Raw genomic sequence first — 22911 nt, forward strand, 5'->3', positions numbered from 1 at the left:
GGGAGAGAGAGAGAGAGAGAGAGAGAGAAAATGTTAAGAAGGCTTCATGCTCATCAAAGAGCTGGATATGGGGCTCAATCCTACCACCTTGGGATCATGACTTGAGCTGAAATTAAGAGTAGGAATCTCAACTGACTGAGCCACCCAGGTGTCCCCATTTTTATGTCCTCAGTCATGAGACTGAAGGACTGACAATTTCAAAAATATAACACAAAAAGCATACACATAAAAAACTTGATAAATTGAACTTCATTAAAATTTAAACTTTTGTCTATAAAAGAAACTTTGTAAAATGAACAAGCAAACTACAGCCTGGGAGAAAAGTATGTATAGAATAAAGAATTTGTATCAAAATACATAAAGAAGTCCTCCAACTCAATATGAAAAGACAAACATCTAATAAAAAATCGCAAAATATTTGAACAGATACTTCACCAAATAAGATATACAAATTTGCACATGCACATAAAAAGATGCTGTACCTTAATGGCCATTAGGGAAATGCAAAATGAAACTCCATTGTGATCCCACTTCCCACCCACTACACTGGCTATACTTGGCTATACAGTTCTTCTTGTAGGTATCTACACGAGAGAAATGAAGATGTATGTCCATATAAAGGCTTTGTATGAAAATGTTCATAGTAGCATTGTTCAGGATAGCCAAAAACTGAAAAGAAAACGGTTCATCAACTGGAAAGTGGATAAAGATATGCTCTATCCATAAAGTGGAATACTACTCTGGAGTAAAAAAGAACAGACTAATGATACATGAACAACATGAATGAATCTCAAAACATCATCCTTAGTGAAAAAAAGCTAGTTAGAAAAGATGTGATATAGCAAAATTCCATTTATAAAATGGGATGTAGGGAGACAGAAAGCAGATCAGAGGTTGCCTGGGGAGAGGAAAAGAGATTGACTACAAATGGACACAAAGAACTTTTTTGGGATGATGGAAGTGTTCTTAAACTGGATTGTGGTGATGGTTTCACAACTATATTTGACGCTAATCAAACCATGTACCTAAAATGGGTGATTTTATGGTATGTAAATTATGCATCAAAGCTATTTTTCTTTAAGCTTTCAAAATTTGGAAGTTTGTTTTATAAGATATTTCCTTAGGCAGAATATATAATAAAATCTTGAGAGATGTGAATTTGAATTATTTGGTTGAGCTCACTACCACTTTTTATCCTCTAGTTCTCAAAATAGTATATTAAGATTGCATCATAATTCTTTATTCTATTTTTAAAGCTAATTCGACTTGTATATCTTATTTCCAAACCTGTACTGCAGACTGGTGATTTTAGTCTCTTTTCATTCTATATTTGAAAATAAATTTGTCTTTGAATGTTTTCAATAGGATTTGAAGCCACAGACATTTAGGAATGCGTATGACATACCAAGACGGAATCTTTTGGATCACTTAACAAGAATGAGATCTAATCTTTTGAAGAGTACCCGCAGATTTCTTAAAGGACAGGATGAAGGTTGGATCATGGTTTTCATAATGGTGTTTCTTTTGTAAATTTCTTTATACTGAAAAAAACATAGTGTGGTAATGTAGCTTTTAAAGCGTTATTGTAGTATTTCATTTTCTTTGTAAATTCAAACAAATGAAGTAAAAAGTGAGTCATCCCCTGATTCTCAGAATTTGTTTCTACCATCACTGTTTTTCCCAAATTTTATTCCCCAGAGGTGACTACCTTTATTAGCAGCTTAGTATCTTTTTTGGCTTTCTTCATGCATTTACACACACAGGTACACACACACAATCATTTTCATGTGATACACAGTACTAGCATCTGGTGGTTTAACGTGGATGGGGAATTCATGTCCTATTTCTTTAATTATATCCATGGCACTGACTGGAGATCAAGTCAGATGAGAATTTAACTCTTTGCCATCTCTGATGTAAGCATTCTAACTATACTTTTATTTACTTGTTTTTTTTTGATGTTTATATATTTATTTTGAGACCGAGAGAGCATGAGCATAAGAGAGGGAGGGAGAAAGAGAATCCCAAGCAGGTTCGGCATTCGGCGTAGAGTCTGATGTCGGGCTCTGTCTCATGACTATGAGATCATGACCTGCGCAGAAATCAAGAGTTGGATGCTTAACCAGCTAAGCCATCCAGGGACCCCTCCCACCGTAGCTTTATATAAAAAGGGTTACTTATGTGATGTTTCTTTCTTAAATTCTGCTTATTTGAAATAGAGTAGAAGAGACTTTCTTTTTCATGGTAATGTTAACACATATTGGCTTATCCTATACAGTCGAATTAACTGCAGTATTTTTGCTTTGTTTAGAGGTAAAATCAATTCTTACAAATTTTATTTTAAAAATCTCAAGGTTATGGTTAGGGTTAAATCTCAAGGACTTCATTTATGTCACAATAAAACAAACCAATTTTTCATATATGGTAAGGGAAGACTGTGTAGGATAACACCAGGTAGCATTAGAAGGTATTATTTGATAATTAAACAGAGTGTCCTTTCAGTGAGGTTAACTTTTGTTGTTCCTCTGTTCTGTTTGAAAAGATCAAGTGCACAGTGTTCCTATAGCACAAATGGGAAATTACCAGGAATACCTCAAGCAAGTACCTTCTCCACTTAGAGAACTTGATCCTGATCAGCCTCGAAGGTTGCATACATTTGGCAACCCGTTTAAGCTAGATAAAAAGGTAAGCTTGAAATGTTTCATTGTATAATTCATTTGTGGATTTAACGGTTCTTAATTTAACTAAAGTAAGCTGAAGCTGTTTTCTTGGTAGACTAATAAATGTTAACATAGTTGTAATCTAGTTGCTTTAATGGGAACTGGAATTACTTGTGCCATCTAGAAACTATATATAATGCTAGGGAAATTATATTCTTTTTTTGTTGTAGGGTATGATGATAGATGAAGCAGATGAATTTGTGGCTGGACCTCAAAATAAACATAAACGACCTGGAGAACCAAATATGCAAGGGATCCCTAAAAGACGTCGCTGTATGTCTCCACTCCTGCGAGGCAGACAGCAGAATCCCATCGTGAACAATCACATTGGAGGAAAAGGACCACCTGTACCTATGACTCAAGCACAGCCAGATCTTATTAAACCCCTTCCTCTTCATAAAAGTAAGAGTTTGAAAAAACAAACATTATTTGTTGCTTTTTGTTTCTTCTGTGGGGAAAAAATTTTTGTAATAAAGTATAGAAAAATATGATAAAATCTAAGAGTGTCTGGGGAAGATAATTGCTTATTCTAAATTAGCATGTAATCATTCTGTAGTCCTTTTAGTGAACATTTGTTGGACATTTCGTATATTTATTATACTTTATTGTAGCTATCAGGATCTAAGTACCATTTCAAAATAACAGTTATTACATGGATGTTGTTAATACCCATAGAAAGGTGGTTTTCACTTTCAGGTTACTTCAACAGCAAATTATTAAATACACACGCTGTTGTAAACAGTCCTAGGCATTGAGGTATAGCAGTGAACAAGACAGTAGTGATCTCTGCCTTCATTTAGAATGAGTGAGGAAAGACGGTCACTAAACATTTCATTAGAAGTGTGGTGAATGTTCCAAAAGGGAAGTCAAGTACGTTCTGGAAGCATGTGGCAAGAGGATTTAATTTCGTCCATGGGGCCAAGGCTCTTTATTGAGGAAGTTATGTTTAAACCAACATCTGAAGGATGAATGGGAACTATTTCACTAAAGCTGTGCATTTTGTGCTAGTGCTAAGCAGTGTGCTGCATACTACTATGTGTACAGTAGTAGTATCAGAAGAATATGTGCAAGCATATATACAGTAAAGAGAAGCAAGTAAGGGAACTGAAAGAATTCTAGTGTAGCAAAGAAGTTGGGGATGAGGTGAGGTGAGAAATGAAAGATGGGGTGAGGCCAGATCATGGAGGGCCTTGGAGGCCACTGTAAAGATTCTAGACCTTAAAGACAATGAGAATCTTTGAAAGGTTTGGAAGGAAGAGCTGGTGACTTAATCTGATTAGCATTTAATGAAGAGCAGGCTGACTGTACTGTACAGAATACAGTTAAGGAAGAACAAGAAAGGATGTAGGGGAATTCTTAGTAAATTAATGGAATTATTAATTATAGGTAGTGATCATTTGTGGCTTATAACTGGAGAGAAAACAAATATTATATAAATCCTGAAGGGATTATACAATACTACTTTTAAAATACTCTTGCCAAAAAAACAAAAAAGAAATTGAACCTTAATCTGATCAAGCCTCTAGATCTACCAATTTATAGGAAATATAAGGATAGAAACACATATTAAATGACAAAATAGGGAGACAATTAGCATAATCCAGATTGTGGGAAACTGTAGGACAAAGAGTATGGGATATGTGTATCTCCAGGAAAAAATGTGTAGAATAAAGAGAACTACAGAAAGATTTAGTAGATTAAAGGATAGTTTAAAAACATAGAAACCAATTACATTGTACAGGCCTGATTTGAACCCTGAATCAAACAAAATCAAATTTTTCTCCACAAACAGAAAATATATAAGGTAATTAGAGATTGTGGTCACTGATAGGATATTTGGTGTTGTTAAATAATTATTAGATGACAGAAACCAGTTAAGGAAGCCAGGGAAGAGCTAATGACCTGCTAGTGGAGTTATGAGAAGAACATATATTTGAGAAATACTTGGACATATCAGCAAAAACTTGATGATGACTGGCTAGATGTTGGAACCAGGGCAAAAGAGGAGTTGAGAGGTGCTCAGTAGGTGAGGAGAATGGGGTGGAGCAGACGAAGAGATGACGAGTGATTTTAGCGGTGCCTATTAAATTAGCCACGTGGAGATCCTAAGGTAGAATATGGATATTTTAGTTTAGAACTCAGAATAAGAGACTGGGATAAAGAGGGAGGTGCAGGAGGCAGTTAGCCCCCACTGGAGTGAATTAAATCACACCAAGGAAAACAATGAGAAGAAAAAGCCTAGAACAGAACTTTCAAAGTGCCAAAGTTAAGGGGAGAAATAAGGTTCAAAAAAGATTGAGAAGGAAGAATGCCGAGCGATAGGAGATGAGAACAATATGGTGTCGTGAGAGCTAAAGGGAAAGAGAACTGAGTGGTTGGTGGTTTCATACACTTCTTAAACAGGTCCAGTCAGAAGGACTGGAAAAGTTCTATTGGTCTTTGGCTACCTTAGCAAGAGCAATTTTGCTTCCACAAAATCACTGGGAAGGCAGACAGGAATGGTCCAGAGCCCAGAAGAAAGAATGCTACTTCCACTGATGCAGAAGGGGTATGGGCACAAGTGGAACAGTGGGAAGTAGAGGAAGTTCCTATTTCACAGCCCTGCTTTTCTTTCTTCAGTGAAGTAGGAGGTGGTGTATGCTGCTGAGAGGGAAGGAGGGATTGGAAAAGTCCGAGATGTTAAGAGTGCAGAGAAGGTTAGAATGATCTTTTGTGAGAGAGAGAGAGAAAAAGTTGTAATAAGATTGCTGGGTCCTATTTCTCCAGTAGTGGTCGTCATTCCAAATGCAGATCTAGAGCAAGCAGATAGATAGAGTCAGCAGATTTGGGGTTTTGCCTGGCAGGGAGGACAATAGAATGAAAGAATTTAGGACATTGGTAAAAAGTAATACATGGGCGACTGGGTGGCTCAGTCGGTTAAGCATCTGACTTCAGCTCGGGTCATTATCTCACAGTTCATGGGTTCAAGCCCCACATCGGGCTCTGTGCTGACAGCTCAGAGCCTGGAACCTGCTTCAGATTCTGTGTCTACCTCTCTCTCTGACCCTCCCCTGCTTATGCTCTCTCAAAAATAAGCATTAAAAAAAATTTTTTTTAAAGTAACACATATGGGATATAAGTTGGGTAGATAAGAAAGAAGAATCTAGAAGCTAGGATCTGATCATTGGACAGAGAAAGTGACTGAGTTACAGAGCCAACAGCAGGAGTCCTGCAAAATTCAGGGTTATGCTCCTCTGCCCATGAATTTGTGTTTGATTTGAGAGGCAGATGAGTTGAGAAATGAAAGAATTGAGGCCATGTTCTTGGCGGATGATCTGCTTCAACACTGAAGTCCCATACTACAGGAACTCTCAAACTGTAATGTGTCATTGAATCACCAAGGGATCTAGTTAAACTGCAGAGTCTGAATTCATTGTTTAGGGTAGAGGTCAAGATGAACATTTCTAGCAAGCTTTCTGATGATGATAATACTGCTTGTATTAGATCACACTTTGAGTAGTAATGCTCTAGGATAATGTCCAAGGGACAGTGGGGGTGGAAGGAAGTCTGAACCAAGTATGATCAGAGAGGTATGCCTTAGAGATCAATCAAGATACTGATAAGCAAAGAGAGTGGCCTCCACTTTCTCCTTCCCATTTATCAGAGCAGGAGTGTTATGCGAGTACAAGGAGAAAATAACTTGAAGTGGCACTGGAAGGTGAAGGAATTGGTGACTGAACATCCTTATTTAAGAGATGTTTGAGAGGAAGCAGTTGCTACTCCAGGTCTGAAAAGACGAGCAGTTTTCTTTGTCAGAGAGCTGGGTTTCAGTTAAAGCAGGAGTCGTTATAGAGAATATTTAGGAAAATTTGAAAATCATGGATGGGGATTTAAGAGGGAGTCAGAAGTTTGAGGGATTTTTGTAGGAATGAGTTTACCTTTGGATGATGAATGAGGGAAGTAGAGATGACTTCAGCGGGTGTCCTGGAGGTTTGGTGAGCAGTCAGGGAACTTATAATTCAGTTTTTTTCTGTGGTGGGGGCAAGAATTTGCAAGCTTTTTTAAAGTCCAGTAGCTGATGAACTGCAGTGGGCACCGGGCTGTGGGCACTATTCTGCACTGCTCAACTAAAGAAGATGGCATGAGTGGTTATAAGACAAGAATGTACTGTAAAGTACCACCTGTTTGACAGTGTCTTCCCAACAGAATATTGAACACTGGACTCCCTGTTTTTACTTTTGCCTCTAAATGATAGTAGACTCCGTTAGGCAGAGGTAGGTTGGAATGAACTAGGTTCTCTCTAAGGAAAGGGTAACCCTGATAACCTTGGTCATATTTGTTTCCCATTAGAAATCTACTTGTTCAATCAGATTACCATAGAATAAAGCAGAGAACTAAAACTTGTTTGAAACTGGCTTTCATTTTTTTTCTTAAGAGCAAAAATTACACAGATTTTGTAAATACTGTAAATGTTTCACATTGATATCCACCATCTCTTTGGCAAATCTTAAGAACCACATCATATTATTTGTTAATTTGCATCCATCAAGGATGTTAGTTGTGATCTGCTGTAATATTATTTGTAGCTTTTTTTTTTGACTGTGTGCTTTGAAGTTGGCTCACATTATTAATTCTCCTTATTTTTGTTTTTAGTTTCAGAAGCCACTAATGATTCGACAGTAGATGATGTGGTTGAAAATCATGTTACAGACCAACTTTCATCAGATATTACACCAAATGCTATGGATACTGAATTTTCAACTTCCTCTCCAGCCAGTTTACTGGAACGACCAACCAATCACACAGAGGCCCTTGGTCATGACCATTTAGGAACTAACGACCTCACTGTTGGTGGATTTTTAGAAAACCATGAGGAGTCAAGGGATAAAGAACAATGCCCTGAAGAGAATATACCAGCATCTTCACTTAACAAAGGAAAGAAATTGATGCACTGCAGAAGCCATGAAGAGGTCAACACTGAACTAAAAGCACAAATAATGAAAGAGATCCGAAAGCCGGGAAGAAGTATGTATAATTAGAGGCAGAGCCCATATTTGATACCTGTGTGTGCTCAAAAAAAAAGAAAGTAGATTAATTAAAAGCGTATACCTGATTCTAGATTAGTTTTGAACAACATTTGATCTTTTATTCAGCCTACAAACATTAAATGTCTGCTATATCCAGAGGAGTCTGGTGTGGATATGGGAAGCAGCAGGGGCTGAGAGCAGAGCTTGAACACATAGTTCCTACCATGACAAGAACCCATAGTCGAGTATTCTTCTAACAGCAACTGGAATTTAATGTAGCAGCAAACCCAAAAAGATGTCGTAAATATCAAATGGTTTCATGTCTGTAGAATTTTGACATAGTGTCTACCACTGTGTCAGGGTTAAACTATGATCGCAAGCAGGGATATGTTTAGGTCAAAACACTAAAGTTATAAAAGCAAACTATGACATGAATATAAAAGGACTTTGGCATAAAATTTCAGTATTATTGACATCCATTCAAAGTTGTTGACAGATTGACAGACCACCTGCTAGAATGGAACCACTCATGGATGGTTCAAAAGTAGGTAAGACAGTCCTTGCCATATAGGAGCTTACTACGGTCCTTGGCAGAATTTTAGGTGAAAACTTGAAACTGAACGAGCACTCTTAACCAGTTTTTTCCCCTCCATGTGCCCCTCCCCACCATGTTACCTATAGTCGAGAATTTAAATTACAAGGATGAGATTTATTAAAGGCTACTGGCGGCTGCTTTTTCAGGGATTGGTACCAAAAGCTAGTCACATACTTTCTAAGCTTTATGTTTGATATCTCAATGGGAACTTTTACCAAAAATGCTGTTTTTGATGAGTTATTTTATCTTGGTTGATATATAATGAAATATGTATATTAATGAGTGGTAGAATATTTTGGTTTCGTCTAGCAGATCTTGATATACTAAACTACAGTAGAAAAATAATTGAATAAGAGTGCATAGAAAAGCCACTTAATCTTTCTCTTTGCTTCTCTTGTTTTAAGAATATGAAAGAATCTTCACTTTACTGAAGCATGTGCAAGGCAGTTTACAAACAAGACTAATATTTTTACAAAATGTCATTAAAGAAGCATCAAGGTAAATAATCTCTTGCACATTATGAAATGATTATGAAATGAGTCCCCAGCTGACAGTGTTGTAACAGCATGTGGCTTGCACTTGTGGTGTTATGCACGTGTCTGACACAGCCTTGTGTCGTCCTCGTCCTCCTCCTCCTCCGTTTTAGTTTATTGAAAGAAACTCACTTAAAAAAATAGCCACACACAAATTCTTCCCCAAGTAGGGGCCTTTTCTCCTTGTAGATTATAGATACTTGGCATAATTCTCATTGATCCTAGTCTCTGGCTTTTTGGGGTCTTTATTTTTATAGCCTTCAATTTTTCTCCTTTGTATATTTGGACTACAGTTAATATTAATGAGTGATTAGAAATAACCTTGGAAGACAATATTTGAATGTAGTTCATTTGTACGTGGGAAAACATGTAATTAAGGGGAGCAGAGTTGGACAAATGGGCCTTATTCTGATTGCTTCAGTAGCCCAGGATTATGTGCTTTAGTACAAGAAATGTGGATCAAGATTATAAATGGTAACTATGAAGTGCAGTTAACTAGAAAGTTGTATGAGTTTAGTGACTACATAAGACATTTTTCTTTGAAGACTTCTTTAGTATTAAAAGAAACCTTAGGGTTATCTCATCTGACCTTCCAAATATACATAGTCCCCCAGGTTCTTCCATGCTACTCATAAAGGCATTTTTAGATATAGCAGTTATATATATANTTGGAAGGTTCAAAATAAGGCAGTAACTTTTCATGTTCTTTATTTAACCTATTCTTTATATAACATTCTGTGAGCTCAGACTTCTTCACGGCTTTAGCTATATTCCTATGGCCTGCACTCTTCTAACACCTCTTAGGGAGTTGTGTAATATTATGGTGGCTGTCGATACTCATTTACAAGTAGAGAAAAAGTAGGTATAGATTGGACACTGTTTTTGGATATTCTAAAAAGTGTCACCAATATTAACAACTTATGTCGATGAATGCAATTGTAGTCTACTATATTAGTGAAGTAAATTTTAAATTGCCACTTGAACTTTCAGTGTTTTCTATATTATCCTCTACTAACAGATGTCAATTATCCTTGGTTTGCTAGCTTTCAAACTGTAATAGTAGAATACCAGGGTTTTTAAATGTTACTATCCAACTGTCATTTCTCCTTCCCTTTTATGGGGAAGGAGAAATGGTCTTATTCCTTCAACATACAACTTTTAAAGGGCATCAGAAGCTATTGGAATCATTGCTTTGGGAGCCCAAATATTGTTGGAATATTTGTAACCCTTGTCAGCGTTAGGGGTTTTGGTTTTTCTTTATGGTTGTGGGACAAATATCTGACTTCGATATCTGCCTGGATTATTTGTTTTAGGAACAAACTGTAATTCTGCACTGATAAAATGATTTGCTTATTATCTTCCAATAGATTTTCTGTATCATAAAGTTGTTGCTTTTCATTTTCATTTTACTTTGAAAAATCTTCCCAAGGCAGTTTCTGTCTTTTTTAAAAAAAGCATTATACTGATCTCTATATCCATTAAAAAGAAATTGAGAGTGCTGTCACTTATTTTTTTATACAGGTTTAAAAAGCGAATGCTAATAGAACAACTGGAGAACTTCTTGGATGAAATTCATCGACGAGCCAATCAGATCAACCATATTAATAGCAATTAAAAGAAAACAGAATGTGGCCACTTATTTCACTATCTTCTCCAAATACAAAGTAAATACAAGACTGTTGTGATCTTGCATTCATTTTTTGACATGCATTGTTGGCTATTTGAAATACTAAGAGCAAGTCTACAGATCCTTTTTCCATCATTTTACAGTGACCTTTTCTTCATTTTGGTTTATTTTTGTAATGTGAAAAATATCACTCTAAAACACATTTTTATTTAACAAACTAAAAATATTCCTCCAAATCTCTTGCTTGTCATTGACTCTTGCGTGTCAATTTCCCTCAGGTTCTATTTTCTTAAACCAACCTTTAAAATTGTCACCTCTGTTAAGGTTGAACTTTGCCAAAAAGAAAAAATAAAAAAGAAGTTACTTTGTAATTTTTGGGGAAAAAAGCACATACATTAAAACTAGGTAATGTTTTGTATATACAGTTATTTTGGATATATTATTGTAAGTTGTACAAATGTATTTTGAAGAATATTTAAGAAAAGCACTTTTGTTATTCCATCAATAAATGCTCTATTTTACTCTTGTGTGGTTTAGGAAATAATCACATTTAAAGTAATCATTTAAAACCATCTTAAGGATAATGGAGTTTTAAAGGCCTTGCTTTTTAAGCGTTGGAAAAATACACCACTTGAAGTTCATATTTGTTAAAGCTAACTGTAATTACCTGTTACATAATCTGCATTGTCTTTCTACTCTATGTTCTTAGATTTTGTTGGCTACGCCAACATACTCCCATTTCTGCCTAGATAATAGAAAAGACGGTATCTGTGGCAAATAGGCAGACACTTTAAAAGCTATTTAAAAAGCAGACATCTTTGACGTTATTGGTTTCCTTACTCCCCTTCAACGCCCTTTTCCTTTCTCACTAGGATTGTGGATGGCACCAAGTTGAAGCTCTTAGTTAGGGAGTTAGAAGTTTGGGGTACACCACCTACTCTGGAATGGCTAGCCTTTAGCAGCTTGATGCCATGCTTAGAAAAGCCCCACAACAAATTAGGAGTTCAGAGGGGATCTCTTTGTTCTCCTCTGCTGTTCTTTACGCTTAAATTCTCCATTTTTTTTTTAGAAGCTAAATGGAAAGGAAACATTTAAGATGACTTTGCTCATTTTGTATTCCCCCTGAAGTACCCAGGATAAGGAAAACCAACACTATTCATTGTCCACTCTCAGCCCACCACGACCTCTCACATGTCTTCCCTGAGGGTGCTGACCCTGTGACCAGACTCACTCACCTTTCATAGATCACTGCTGTGCCTTGTAGTGCTTTTGGGGTAACCAATAGAAAAGAAGGTTAAAATACATTTAGATTAAGAGAGGGCAAAATAAATTTATAAAATTATAGTAAAATTGATGGAATTTTAGTTTCATATTTGAAAATTACATACCCTTATCTTTTTAGACTTTAGCAGAACATTTTTAAAATTTCAAGGGTATAGCAGAATGCAATTGTAACTTTTTATGAAGAAAAGCATAGACGAAAGTGGAGAACATGCTTGAGATCTCTTAATTTAGTCTAGGGGATTTGAAACGCTCCCAACACTGAAGACGAATCCTGTCAAGAAAAAGAAGCATTTAATGTAACTTAACAATATTTTCATATGCAATTCTTTAAAACTTTTTTACCTCTACAAAATACCTTTAAAGCAGGATATCATTTAATAGATGGAATTGTCAAGGTGATTACCTGCAGTCACTGCTAAATTCAGGAGCTACACAAAACCCAGAATATATTGTCTGGTCTTAATTGTCTTAAATTATGTATGTTTAGATTCTGAGATTAATAGAACGGATTACAAATCATTCAGATTAAAGTTCATACTTAACAAGAATATTTAGGAAAGGTAAATAGTCTTTTCCAATGTTTAGCAGCTTTCCTTATCAGGAAGTTCTTATTTACATTTCACAGATTGCTCATGAGGTGATAATCCTTTAAACCCTTCCCCTTGATTACATCTGGGGGATGAACCCTGGAGGGAGTTGGGAAGAGCAGTTTGTTCAGTCTCCTCTTTCTGTCCTTAATCTCTCTGTCACCATACTCGATAACCTCATCCAAAACCTAGCCGTAAGGTTTGAAAGTAATCAAAACTCAAGCTTAATATCCCATCTTGAAGGGTTTTTTTACATTTTAAGAAACTGGGCATATTTGTTACATTAGTGAAATACTCTAGAGTTCTTATAAGGAAAGGGGGGTTGTATTTGAGGGGAATATCCTGTCTTTGTAGGCCCTTTAGGTCACTGGGTGACTTCAGGCTGGACAAACTATATTCTCTAACAGTTTAATCTTGAGATTAAGATCGTTTTTCTTAACGTTCCCATATATGTCCCATATGTCAATGGATCCATTATTTGCCCTTATCAGTAAGATTTGTCAATTAGGTGCACTGAAGGCTGAGACTGATTTCTATCTCTTCGACACCCCTCTCACCAGAAGAGTAGCCACTTTGCCTTGTGTGGTGTGGGCAAGTACCTCCCAGAAAGAGGTAAATAAATTCACAAAGACTATGTTCAGATGGGCGGCGGATTATGGAACTGGTTTTGGATTAGCCTTTTATTTTCATTGTGTTTGCTAAGGCAGTTCTGAAGACTCCTGTCATTGAAACAGTGGTGTGTCCTTTACTAGTTCATAGGTTTTACGTCATTGTTATGCAGTTGAATTCCGAACCAAAATCGTTCTCTTTTAACTGTCATCAAGCTTTATTGGCTATCCGCTTTTGACAGTGACCTTTCTATTCATGTTTAGTCCTTTCTCTGTTTCTTGAGGGAGTAGAACCTGTCACTTTTTTCATCTTTCATTTTTTGGACATGTATCCTTTCTAAGAGCGGGGCTCTCTGTTGCCTGTTCTGAGTGATAAGTGACAATTTCATCTAATAAATATGGGGGTGGGATGATCATGGTGAAATCCTAGGAGGATATATTCTGTTGATGGACTTTTTTCCCCCAAATAATCCCCCAATAGATTATTTCCTAGTGAATGATTATCTTCATCCTTTTTGTCACGGAAGTGTTCTTTTGATTTCTAGCACAAGTTACAGCAGTATGCAAATGATTCTCAGATAAAATGATGTTGACAGTATTTCCTTAACAATTTGTGTAAAACCTATGCGTAATTTTCATTATTCTAACTTTTGACTTTTTTTCTCTCCATAAATAAAAATAATGCCTGATGTTTAGTTAAAGTAGATCCACTTTTGCTTGATTTTGTTAGTCTTGTTCCATCCTATTTCTTTTTAACACATTGTTTCGACTTGCCAACAACTCTTTACTGAGAATCTCATTTCCTTCCTAGGCTGATAAATAATTGTCAGGGGGGAGGGGGAAACACTTGAGAGGACTTTTGAATCTGTTTTCACCGCTGAAGCTAAAAGGACCTCTGCTGTCCTGATGTGCTGAGGCTTTGCCTGTTCCATACCATTTCTGGCTTAAGATGAAGTCGCATTGTGGAACTAAGAAGTAATTGGGCAAACACTTCATTTTTGTGTAATTTCAGCACGCTTGAGAAAGATCAACAGAAAAACTATAGAAACCCAGGTGCATTCACTAGAATACTGGGGTTGCTGAGTCAGACTCCTTGGATACGCTAGTGCCCTGAAGGAACTATCTTTTGTCCTTGGGGATGAGAAAGGGAGGCAACAACTGGGAGGGAAAGTCAAGTTGAATCATTTATATTACTTTCATGATCTTTCTAAGTCTTCCCTAGAAGTAGAAACCTGAATTTTTTTCAAATCCACATTCACTAAAAATGAGCTGAAAAGCCAAAAACAACACGGAGAATATGAGCTTCCTTTGTAGTTAGGAAATGTTCCCCTTTCTCAGGATCCACGACAGGAAACTGGGACGCTTCTGAAGCCCCATAGAAACTAGCTAGAAGGAATGCTTGTTTAGGCTACAGTGGACAAATGGGCGCTTGTTGCTAGAGAGATGCTGATAAATATTCAATGTGTCTGAATTCTGTCCAGAAATACTGTCATACCTGTGTTGGGTTCTCTCAGGAAAAAGAAGAATGGCCGATCTGCTTTAAAAAAAGGAATCCGAGACCTTTTCAGTAACAACAGAGCTGCAGGAGAGAAAGAATAGGAGACTATTGTATTTTTTATTCATTTGAGGGCAGTCACTATTAAAATTGGAGATGAAGTCAGTTAATCCCTTGATTTTTGAAGAAAACGAAACATCCTAATGTATTTGTTTAGTGTTATGATGGGGTACAAATGGGAAAATTGAAGAGAAAAAAATACCACTTAGCAACCCTGTGTCCCATTTTCAAAATGTTCCATGGAATAAATTCCTTACTGAAGATAATTTTCAGAATGACTTCATTCCTTGTTTATGGAGGTACACTTTGTTTTCAAACCGGATTTCTCTTCTCTCATCGTTTTTCAAACTCTTTGTGTTAACCTTTCTTTTTAAAAACTGCCATGCCACATCTGGACTTGGGGTTTTGAGTGGGAAGGTTTAGAAATGTGAAGATTGAACTGGATAAACCTAACAGGCAGAGAAGGGCAAGAGGTGTGACTGAGCGCTGCTGACCCCTTTATGAACATACCGGTGGCTGTAGATGCCTTGCTGCCGTCCTCGGAAACCTCAATCTTGGCTTTGTGGATTGCTTCAGAAACATAAAAACCATCTTGGCCTAATCCCAGGAAATAAAAATGCGAATTGCTTATTTCCATTTTTAAAGCATTTAGCTTAAGGATTTGAGTGTACTTTTTAAAGAACGTACTTAATGACAGTCTCTCATGCCGCTTACTATAGCTAGGGAGAGGTTTGTTTGGAAAATTCTTAAGCTGCAATATTTCATGTAATTTCAAAACCTCAGATTTGGTGAATTTAATAAATACCCTGCCCCTAATTAATAGAGCTGTGCCCTATATTTTCAATAGTTAATTTTCCCAAGTAATTTCTAGGTAATATTGAAGTCCTCAACCAGTATTTTCACCAGAGTATGTGTCAAACTGCAGATTCTGGAGTCCAAGAGTATTTTTTAAGCCAGTTTCTGAGATGATTTCCCTTGGATGCTTTCTTGAACTGCGTTTTCAGAGCCAGTTTTAAATGACAGTCACGGGTTTGTCCCATGGGCCTTAAAGGCAAGACTCCGTGTATTAAAAATGTCTCAAGCTGCATTCTATATATTGAGGTGTATCAGTTATGCAATTAACTTGCCGCATGGGCTATAATCTGCAAAGATAATGAGAGGTCAGAACTATAATAGTTGTGTGCTGACAACTTCAAAGATAGAAGCCTAGCAAATAGGAATAAGAGTGATTAAGTTAGAGGAATTGACAGATTTTTGTAACTTAACCATTAATCATTTTTAAACAGCTCTCCACATTGAAATGGTACTTGATGACATAATAATGAAGGAAAGTAAGAATCGTTAGAACTAGAAGAAAGGTTATACCAAACCTTTCATTTTCGCGATGAAGTCTAAGTGATCGAAGTCACACACTTGATAAGAAGCAGAAGTTGGACATTTGCAGGTTTTCTGACCGTGCAGCACCCATTTCTACCCACCCCTCCACACAAACGATACCACCTTGCAAAAAGTATATTCTAGTCAACTCTCTCATGCCACTGGCAAGGGGTCTGTGGCATGAGACTTAAAATAGTCATTTCAATAAACATGTTGTATTTGGAGAGAGCTTTGTTTCATCTTAGACTAATTAAATTGTTTTGCATTTTTCATGCACATACAAGGAGACGCAAATGAATGTCGTGAGAGACTAAAACCAGCCGAGTATAGGATATGCAGCAGTTCATCCATCTTCTAAATAAGGTATACACAGGAAATTGTGAGTTGGCTGTACTTTTTGTAAGAAGCAGTTATTTTCCAGCATCATTGAAGGGAACCAGACAAGGGCCAGAGGAAGGGAAAAATCAATGGAAACATTGATCCGGTATCACTTGTCCTAAAACAATGAAGAATCTGGTTTATTTTAGCAGTTGGTCTCTAGGATCTGTCGGTCTGTGGGATCCTAAAGGTCTGTAGGATCTTTTAGAAAATAAATTTCTCTCTAATTAGGAGTCTCTCTCACTCGTTCATTGAACAAACTAAAATGCAGTGCCAGAATTAGAAGTTTGTGGTTTAAGAAAAAAATGGTTCTTTGTTGGTCATGAGGTTTTACTTATCTGTGATTTCATTACTATGGTATGGTGTCTGAACATTTAAAGTAAGTGTTAATGAAGTTAGCGGAAGTTCACTAGGAAACTCTGTATCAGCTAAAATATAGTAAATGTGGTTGTGTTAGACACCAGGCACCCTGACACAGTGTGAAAGATGGGGCCAATTGGTATGAATGAGTCTTTGGTTAGACAGGCTTGCCTATTACAATTTCCTGATACTGTAGTCAAGGAGCTTCATTTAAATAGCTTTTCTCCATCACACGACAGGAGTGGTCCAATAATTGACAATTACATGTTTGCACAGTCAAGACCCCTGGCCTGTCTTGCCCCAACATCCACACTTCCCTTAAATTTTATCTCTGGTAAGATTTAACATTTCAGAAGACCAACATTTGTGATCAGAATAAGAATTCAGCAGTCATCTCTATTTTGTGACTTTCCTCTTGCTTGATCTTGTATCACAGATCCCTATTTGCTTACTTCTGTTAAGTAGCTATTGAAATGTTATGCAACTAACGAAGTCAGCCTAGAAGAATCCAAGCACAGAGGGATCCTCTTACTTTGGGCTCATCTTCTCCTCCAGTGTTGGTAGTTGCTCCATGCCGCTGAGGGTCATACACCCTGTTTTCCCCAAATTTGTTCCCAAGATTGTTTATAGGTGCAATTCTACAAAAAGGGCTCCATGATGAATTAAAGTGGAAATGCAGGTTGAATAGTTTTGTGCTTTTCTTTTTAGTAGTGGACTTCTTAGAACTGCTTATTTGTTAATGTTTGTATTGAATCTCTGCAGGAAGACTATAATATGTAGTGTTTAACAGTGGAATGACCCGCACCATCCCCTATGTCTAAATTGGTCAGATTTCTGGGAAACTGTAGCCCACTATAAACCCATTTGCTCCTAGATTACATTTCAATATCCAAAGCAAAGTGGTAAGATTCTTCCTACCCTTCCTCCAGGCATACTCTCCACTCTTCCATAATATTGTCAAGGGTTTACGTCAACCTTTCTTTTTAGATTGTTAGCTTCTAGAAGGCAGAAGCTATTTTATTAATTTTAAACCTTTTTTTAACTTCACCTAACTAACATAACAATGCTTGGTACATCTATGCGTCCAGTAAATATTGGATGAATGAATAATAGACACTTCTCGTGTTGTTCATTTGTTTCATTTCCCCATAAAATAGCTGCCTTAATGTTCTTTAATCTGATTTCACCTGTAAGGAAATGTTGGTTGGTGTCTATAAAATCATACGGGTACAGCACAGAATAAATAATAGATCTTCAGCGAGTTTCGCCCAAACAATTATTTCAGTGCATCTCTCCCCTTCGTTAGGAGAGACGATTCTTTGTGTGTGGTTGATCAGTCTCAAAAGGGTTAGGTGTCTTCATAATGACGTGTAAACACAAGATTTGCAAAATGTAAACCAGTGTCCCAACATTTGATCTTCAGCTTCTCATGATTCAGGATAAGCACCATTTGCTGCATCATTTGCCTTTCCAATTATTATTACTATTGATGAATTTAGTGGCTTTGAAAAAGTTATTACCAGAATTTCCTTCTAGCTTATCTTTCTCCTCTTTATATTGCTTAGTTGTAAAATATGTAAAATATCACACAGTACCCAGCCCAGGATATAGAGAGAGATTGCTAACGAGAATTTGAAATGGCCCCTGAAGCCAGGCTGTGGTTTGTTGCTTTCTCTATTCTTCTCCTCTTGCCCACTTCTCCTGCCACCCTAGCTTTATTGGATTATTACTGATATAACATAGTGTAAGTTTAAGGTGCACACTGTGATGATTTGATATATGTATACATTGCAAAATGATTACTGCAATAAGATTAGTTAACACATCCATTGCCTCACATAGTTATAATTTTTTTCACATGTATTATATAAGATCTGTTGTCTTTGCAACTTTCAAATATACAGTACAGTATTGTTGACTATAGTCACCATGCTGTTCATTACATCCCTAGAACTTGTAACTGGAAGTTTGTACCCTTTGACCAACTCCCCAACTCTTCCCGCTCCTTGCCCCTGGCGATCATCAATCTACTCTGTGTTTCTATGAGGTTTGATACTTTTTAGGTTCCACGTGTGAGATTATACAGTATTTGTCTTTCCATATGACTTATTTCACTTAGCACTATGCCCTCAAGTTTTTTCTATTTTGTTGCCAATTGCGAGATTTCCTTCTTTTTTATGGCTAAATAATATCCATCAAAATATATATACCACAGCTTCTTTATCCATTCATCTGCTGATGGACACTTAGATTTTTTTTCTGTATCTTGGCTATTGCAAATAATGTTGCTGTGAACATGGGGGTGAAGTTATTTCTTTGATAGTGATTTAATTTCCTTTGAATACCTACTCAGAAGTAGAATTGCTGAATCATGTGGTAGTTCTATTTTTATTTTTTGAGGAATCGCCTTAGTGCTTTTCATAGTGGTTGGACTGATTTAAATTCCTGTCAACAGTGTACAAAGTTCCTTTTCCCCACATACTGTCAGCATTTGTTATTTCTTGTCTTTTTCATAATAGCCATTCTAACAGGTATGAGGTGATATCTCACTGTGGTTTTGATTTGCATTTCTCTGATGATTAGCGATATTCATCACATTTTCAAGTGTCTATTGACTTTTGAACAATCTTATTGGGAAAAATGTTTATTCAGATCCTCTGTCCATTTAAAAATCAGATGATTATTATTATTTGCAAGTTGTGTGAGTTCCTTATATATTTTGGATATTAATCCTTTAGATATGTGGTTTAAAAATACTTTCTCCCATTGTGTAGGTTGCCTTTTCATTTTGTTAATTGTTTCTTTTGCTATGAAGACGCTTTTAGTTTGATGTAATTCCACTTGTTTATTTTTGCTTTTGTTGCTTATACTTTTGGTGTCAGATCCAAGAAATCATTGCCAAGATCAATTTCAAGGAACTTTTCTCCTATGTTTTCTTCTAAAAGTTATATGGCTTCAGACATTTAAGTCTTTAATCCATTTTGAGTTAATTTTTGTGAATGTTGTAAAATCAGGGTCCAGTTTTATTCTTTTGCATCTGAATATCCAGTTTTCCCAGCACCATTTGTTGAAAAGACTATCTTTTCCCCACTGAATATTTTTGGCTTCCTTGTCAAATGTTAGTTGACTGTATATACATGGATTTAGTTCTGGGGTCTTGATTCTGTCCCATTTCCCTATGTGTCTGTTTTTATGCCAGCACAATACTGTTTTGATTACTATACATTTATAATACAATTTGAACTCAGGAAGTGTAATCCCTTTAGCTTTGTATTTTTTCTCAGGATTGCTTTGGCTATCTGGGGACTTTTTTGTTTCCATATGAATTTTAGATGTTTTTTTTTTTCTATTTCTGTGGAAAATGTCATTGGCATTGTGATAGGGAGTGCATTGAATCTGAGGATTGATTTGAGTAGTACAGACACTTTAACAATATTAATTTTCTAATCTGTGGACACAATGTTTTTCTATTTATTTGTTTACTTTTCAATCTCTTTCATCAATGTGCTGTAGTTTTCAATGTAGAGATAGTTTGCCTCCCTTGGTTAAATTTATTCCTAAGTATTTTAATGTTTCTGATGCAACTGTAAATGAAATGGAATTGTCTTCTTTATTTCTTTTTCAAATTCTTCATTGTTAGTGTAAAGAAACACAACTCATATTTGCAGTTTCATTTTGTATCCTGCAGCTTTACTGAATTCATTGATTTGTTGTAACTATGTACCACTATTACAACATTAGAGAATCTTATGTTGACTATATATTTACCATTACCAATAATTTTTACATATTCATATATTTTTACAATATTAGTTAGCATCCTTTTATTTCAACTTGAAGAATGTCCTTTAGCATATCTTGTAAGGCAGGTCTAGTGGTGACAAACTCCCTTAGTTTTTGTTGGTTTGGAAAACTTGAGCTTTGCTTCACTTGTGAAGGACAACTTTGCCAGGTATAGTATTCTTGGTTGACAGGGTTTTTTGTTTTGGTTTGGTTTTTTGTTTTTTTGTTTTTTCGGTTTTTTGTTTTTTTAATTTTGTGTATGTCATTCCATTATATCTTGGCCTATAGTTTCTGTTGAGAATTCCATTGATCATCTTATGTGGGTTCTCTTGTATGTAACCTGTTTCTTCTCTCTTGCTGCTTTTAAAATTCTTTCTTTGACTTTTGACAATTTAATATGCCTTGGTGTAGCCTTTTTGGGTTTGACTTATTGGGATTTCTTGGGCATTATGAATCTGGAACCCCATTTCTCTCCCTATGTTTGGAAAGTTTTCAGCCATTATTGCTTTATATAGACTTTCTCTTTTTTACCTCTCATTTTTTGGGATTCCCCTTATGAGTATATTTTTTCTTCTGTGGAGTCCCCAGTTCCCACAGGCTTTCTTCACTCTTTCATTCTTTTTTCTTTTTGCTCTTCTGACTAGATAATTTCAAATGACTTATCTTCTAGTTCATTGATTCTTTCATCTGCTCTTTATTGAATTCCTTGGTGTGGTCATTGTACTCTTCAGCTTTAGGATCTCTGTTTAGTTTTTTGTTTTGTTTTGTTTGATGGTATCTATTTCTTTCTTGAACTTTTAATTGTGTTTATGCATTGTTTTCTGAATACTGTTTAGTTGTCTGTGTGTTCTTGTAGTCTTCTTTAAGAGGATTATCTGAATTCTTTGCCAGACCATACATCTCCATTGCTTTAGGGTAGTTATTGGAGCTTTATTAAATTCTCTTGGTGATGTCATATTTTTCTCATTTTTCATGATTCTTGCTTCTTTGTATTGGTATCTGTGCATTTAAGTGACTGGTCTCCTTTTCTAGGCTTTATAGATTTGCTTTGGCAAATAAAGGCTTTTACCACCTAGCTGATAACATTTGTGCATAGGTGGGGCTTCCTATCAGGATCTCTACTGGGGCAAAGCCTCTCTGTGTGCTCTGAGTTTGCCATGGGGGTGCTGCTGGCTGGGTTCTATGATTGGGTGGGACTGTTGGTTGGGTTCTGTATTCAAGTGGGTCTGCTGGGTGGGCTCCTTGTTTAGGTGGAGCTTCTGGCTATGCCTGGCTGTCAGGTTGAGCCACTCACCCTGCAGTCAACTCTGGTCAAATGAGGTTGTAGGCTGTGTTCTCTGACTGGTTGGACTAGTAGTGCCACTGGTTGAACATCATAGCTGGGTAGTTATGGTATGGACTCCATAATCCCTCCTGATCAAGTGGAGTCTCATACTGATTCCCAAATGGATGGTGCTGCTGGCTGGGCTCCATTTTCAGGTGGGGCTGCCAACTGTGCCCTGAAGATGAGTGGGGATGCGGCCTAGGCTCTGTGACTTGGGAGCACTGTGGGCTGGGCTGAAAGGTTGCCCAAGGTCATTTCTTCAGGCCCTCCGGTTATTTGGGGGTGGGGGAAATGCTCAGCAGTTAGGCAGGGCTGCCGGCCAGGATCTCTGCCCAAGCACAGCTGTAGGATGGGCTTCTCAGCTATCTTAGTTCTCTGGTCAGGTTTCCTCAATGGATTACACTTAGGAGTTGGGCAGGGTGGTGAATTTGCTTTTCTTCAAAGTAGAGCAGTAGTATGATCCATTGACTAGGCAGTCGAGTCTACTAATTGCAGAATCAGAACTGCCAATCAAGCTCTCCTGCCAGCTGGGGCAGGCTGGCTTTGTAAGTGGCATTGCTGCTAGCTGAGATCTTTGCTTGGGCACTACTATAGGCAGGAACATGGTCTCCAAAGGTTTGATAGCTGGTTAATGTAAGCCTTGCCCTCCTGCCCCCATCTCTATCTGATTCTTAGTTATTCCCAGAAGGCAAGATCTGAGTAGACCTTCTAGGAGGTGTCATGCAACACTGGAAGAGTTGGGGGTCCACCTTGGCTCTCTTTTCTCACTGGAGAAACTGTAGTAGGCCTGGAGGGGCCCTCTTGGTTCAGAGCTGTCAGCCTGGAGAAGGGGTGATGCAATTCAAGTGTAGCTACTCCTTTTACCTTTCTAATGTGGTCCTTCTCGGTCTCTGTGGTTCAGAGGTTTGCTTCAGCTTCACATCTGGGAGCTGGGATTTCCACAGTGGTGACTAGTCTGTGGATAGTTGTTAGTTGGTCTTCTTGGGAAGAGAACTGGAGTTGAGAAGGATATGTCTCACAATCTTGACGACCTATTGCAGTGCTCATTAGTCATTTGGTGTGGCATCAGTTCACTTCAGAATGCAACCAAACAACTAGGTGTGCTTTGCTCATTTAAGTTTTAGTAACTTGGTGCTTGTAGTTGTTACTGAGCAGATATTGGAAACTAATTACT

General features: G+C 37.1%; 2 protein-coding genes across 3 annotated transcripts in view; one reads left to right on the forward strand and one right to left on the reverse strand.

Moving 5' to 3' along the window:
* INTS6 (integrator complex subunit 6) overlaps positions 1 to 13666 on the forward strand; it is an 83189-nt gene extending 69523 nt beyond the window's left edge. For both annotated transcript variants that reach the window (XM_077752595.1, XM_077752596.1), the window contains 6 exons: positions 1366 to 1492; positions 2543 to 2685; positions 2891 to 3122; positions 7353 to 7724; positions 8726 to 8819; positions 10376 to 13666. In XM_077752595.1, the coding sequence (XP_077608721.1) occupies positions 1366 to 1492; positions 2543 to 2685; positions 2891 to 3122; positions 7353 to 7724; positions 8726 to 8819; positions 10376 to 10469 (1062 nt within the window). In that variant the 3' untranslated portion in view covers positions 10470 to 13666. The remainder of the gene's footprint in view (positions 1 to 1365; positions 1493 to 2542; positions 2686 to 2890; positions 3123 to 7352; positions 7725 to 8725; positions 8820 to 10375) is intronic.
* SERPINE3 (serpin family E member 3) overlaps positions 11993 to 22911 on the reverse strand; it is a 31307-nt gene continuing 20388 nt past the window's right edge. The window contains exons 7-9 of the mRNA XM_077752597.1: positions 15026 to 15112; positions 14456 to 14539; positions 11993 to 12036 (exon numbers count right to left, since the gene is read on the reverse strand). Coding sequence (XP_077608723.1) covers positions 11993 to 12036; positions 14456 to 14539; positions 15026 to 15112 — 215 coding nt within the window. The remainder of the gene's footprint in view (positions 12037 to 14455; positions 14540 to 15025; positions 15113 to 22911) is intronic.

This window comes from Crocuta crocuta, unplaced genomic scaffold, assembly GCF_008692635.1.
Source record: "Crocuta crocuta isolate KB4526 unplaced genomic scaffold, BGI_CrCroc_1.0 scaffold190, whole genome shotgun sequence".
Taxonomy (NCBI): domain Eukaryota; kingdom Metazoa; phylum Chordata; class Mammalia; order Carnivora; family Hyaenidae; genus Crocuta; species Crocuta crocuta.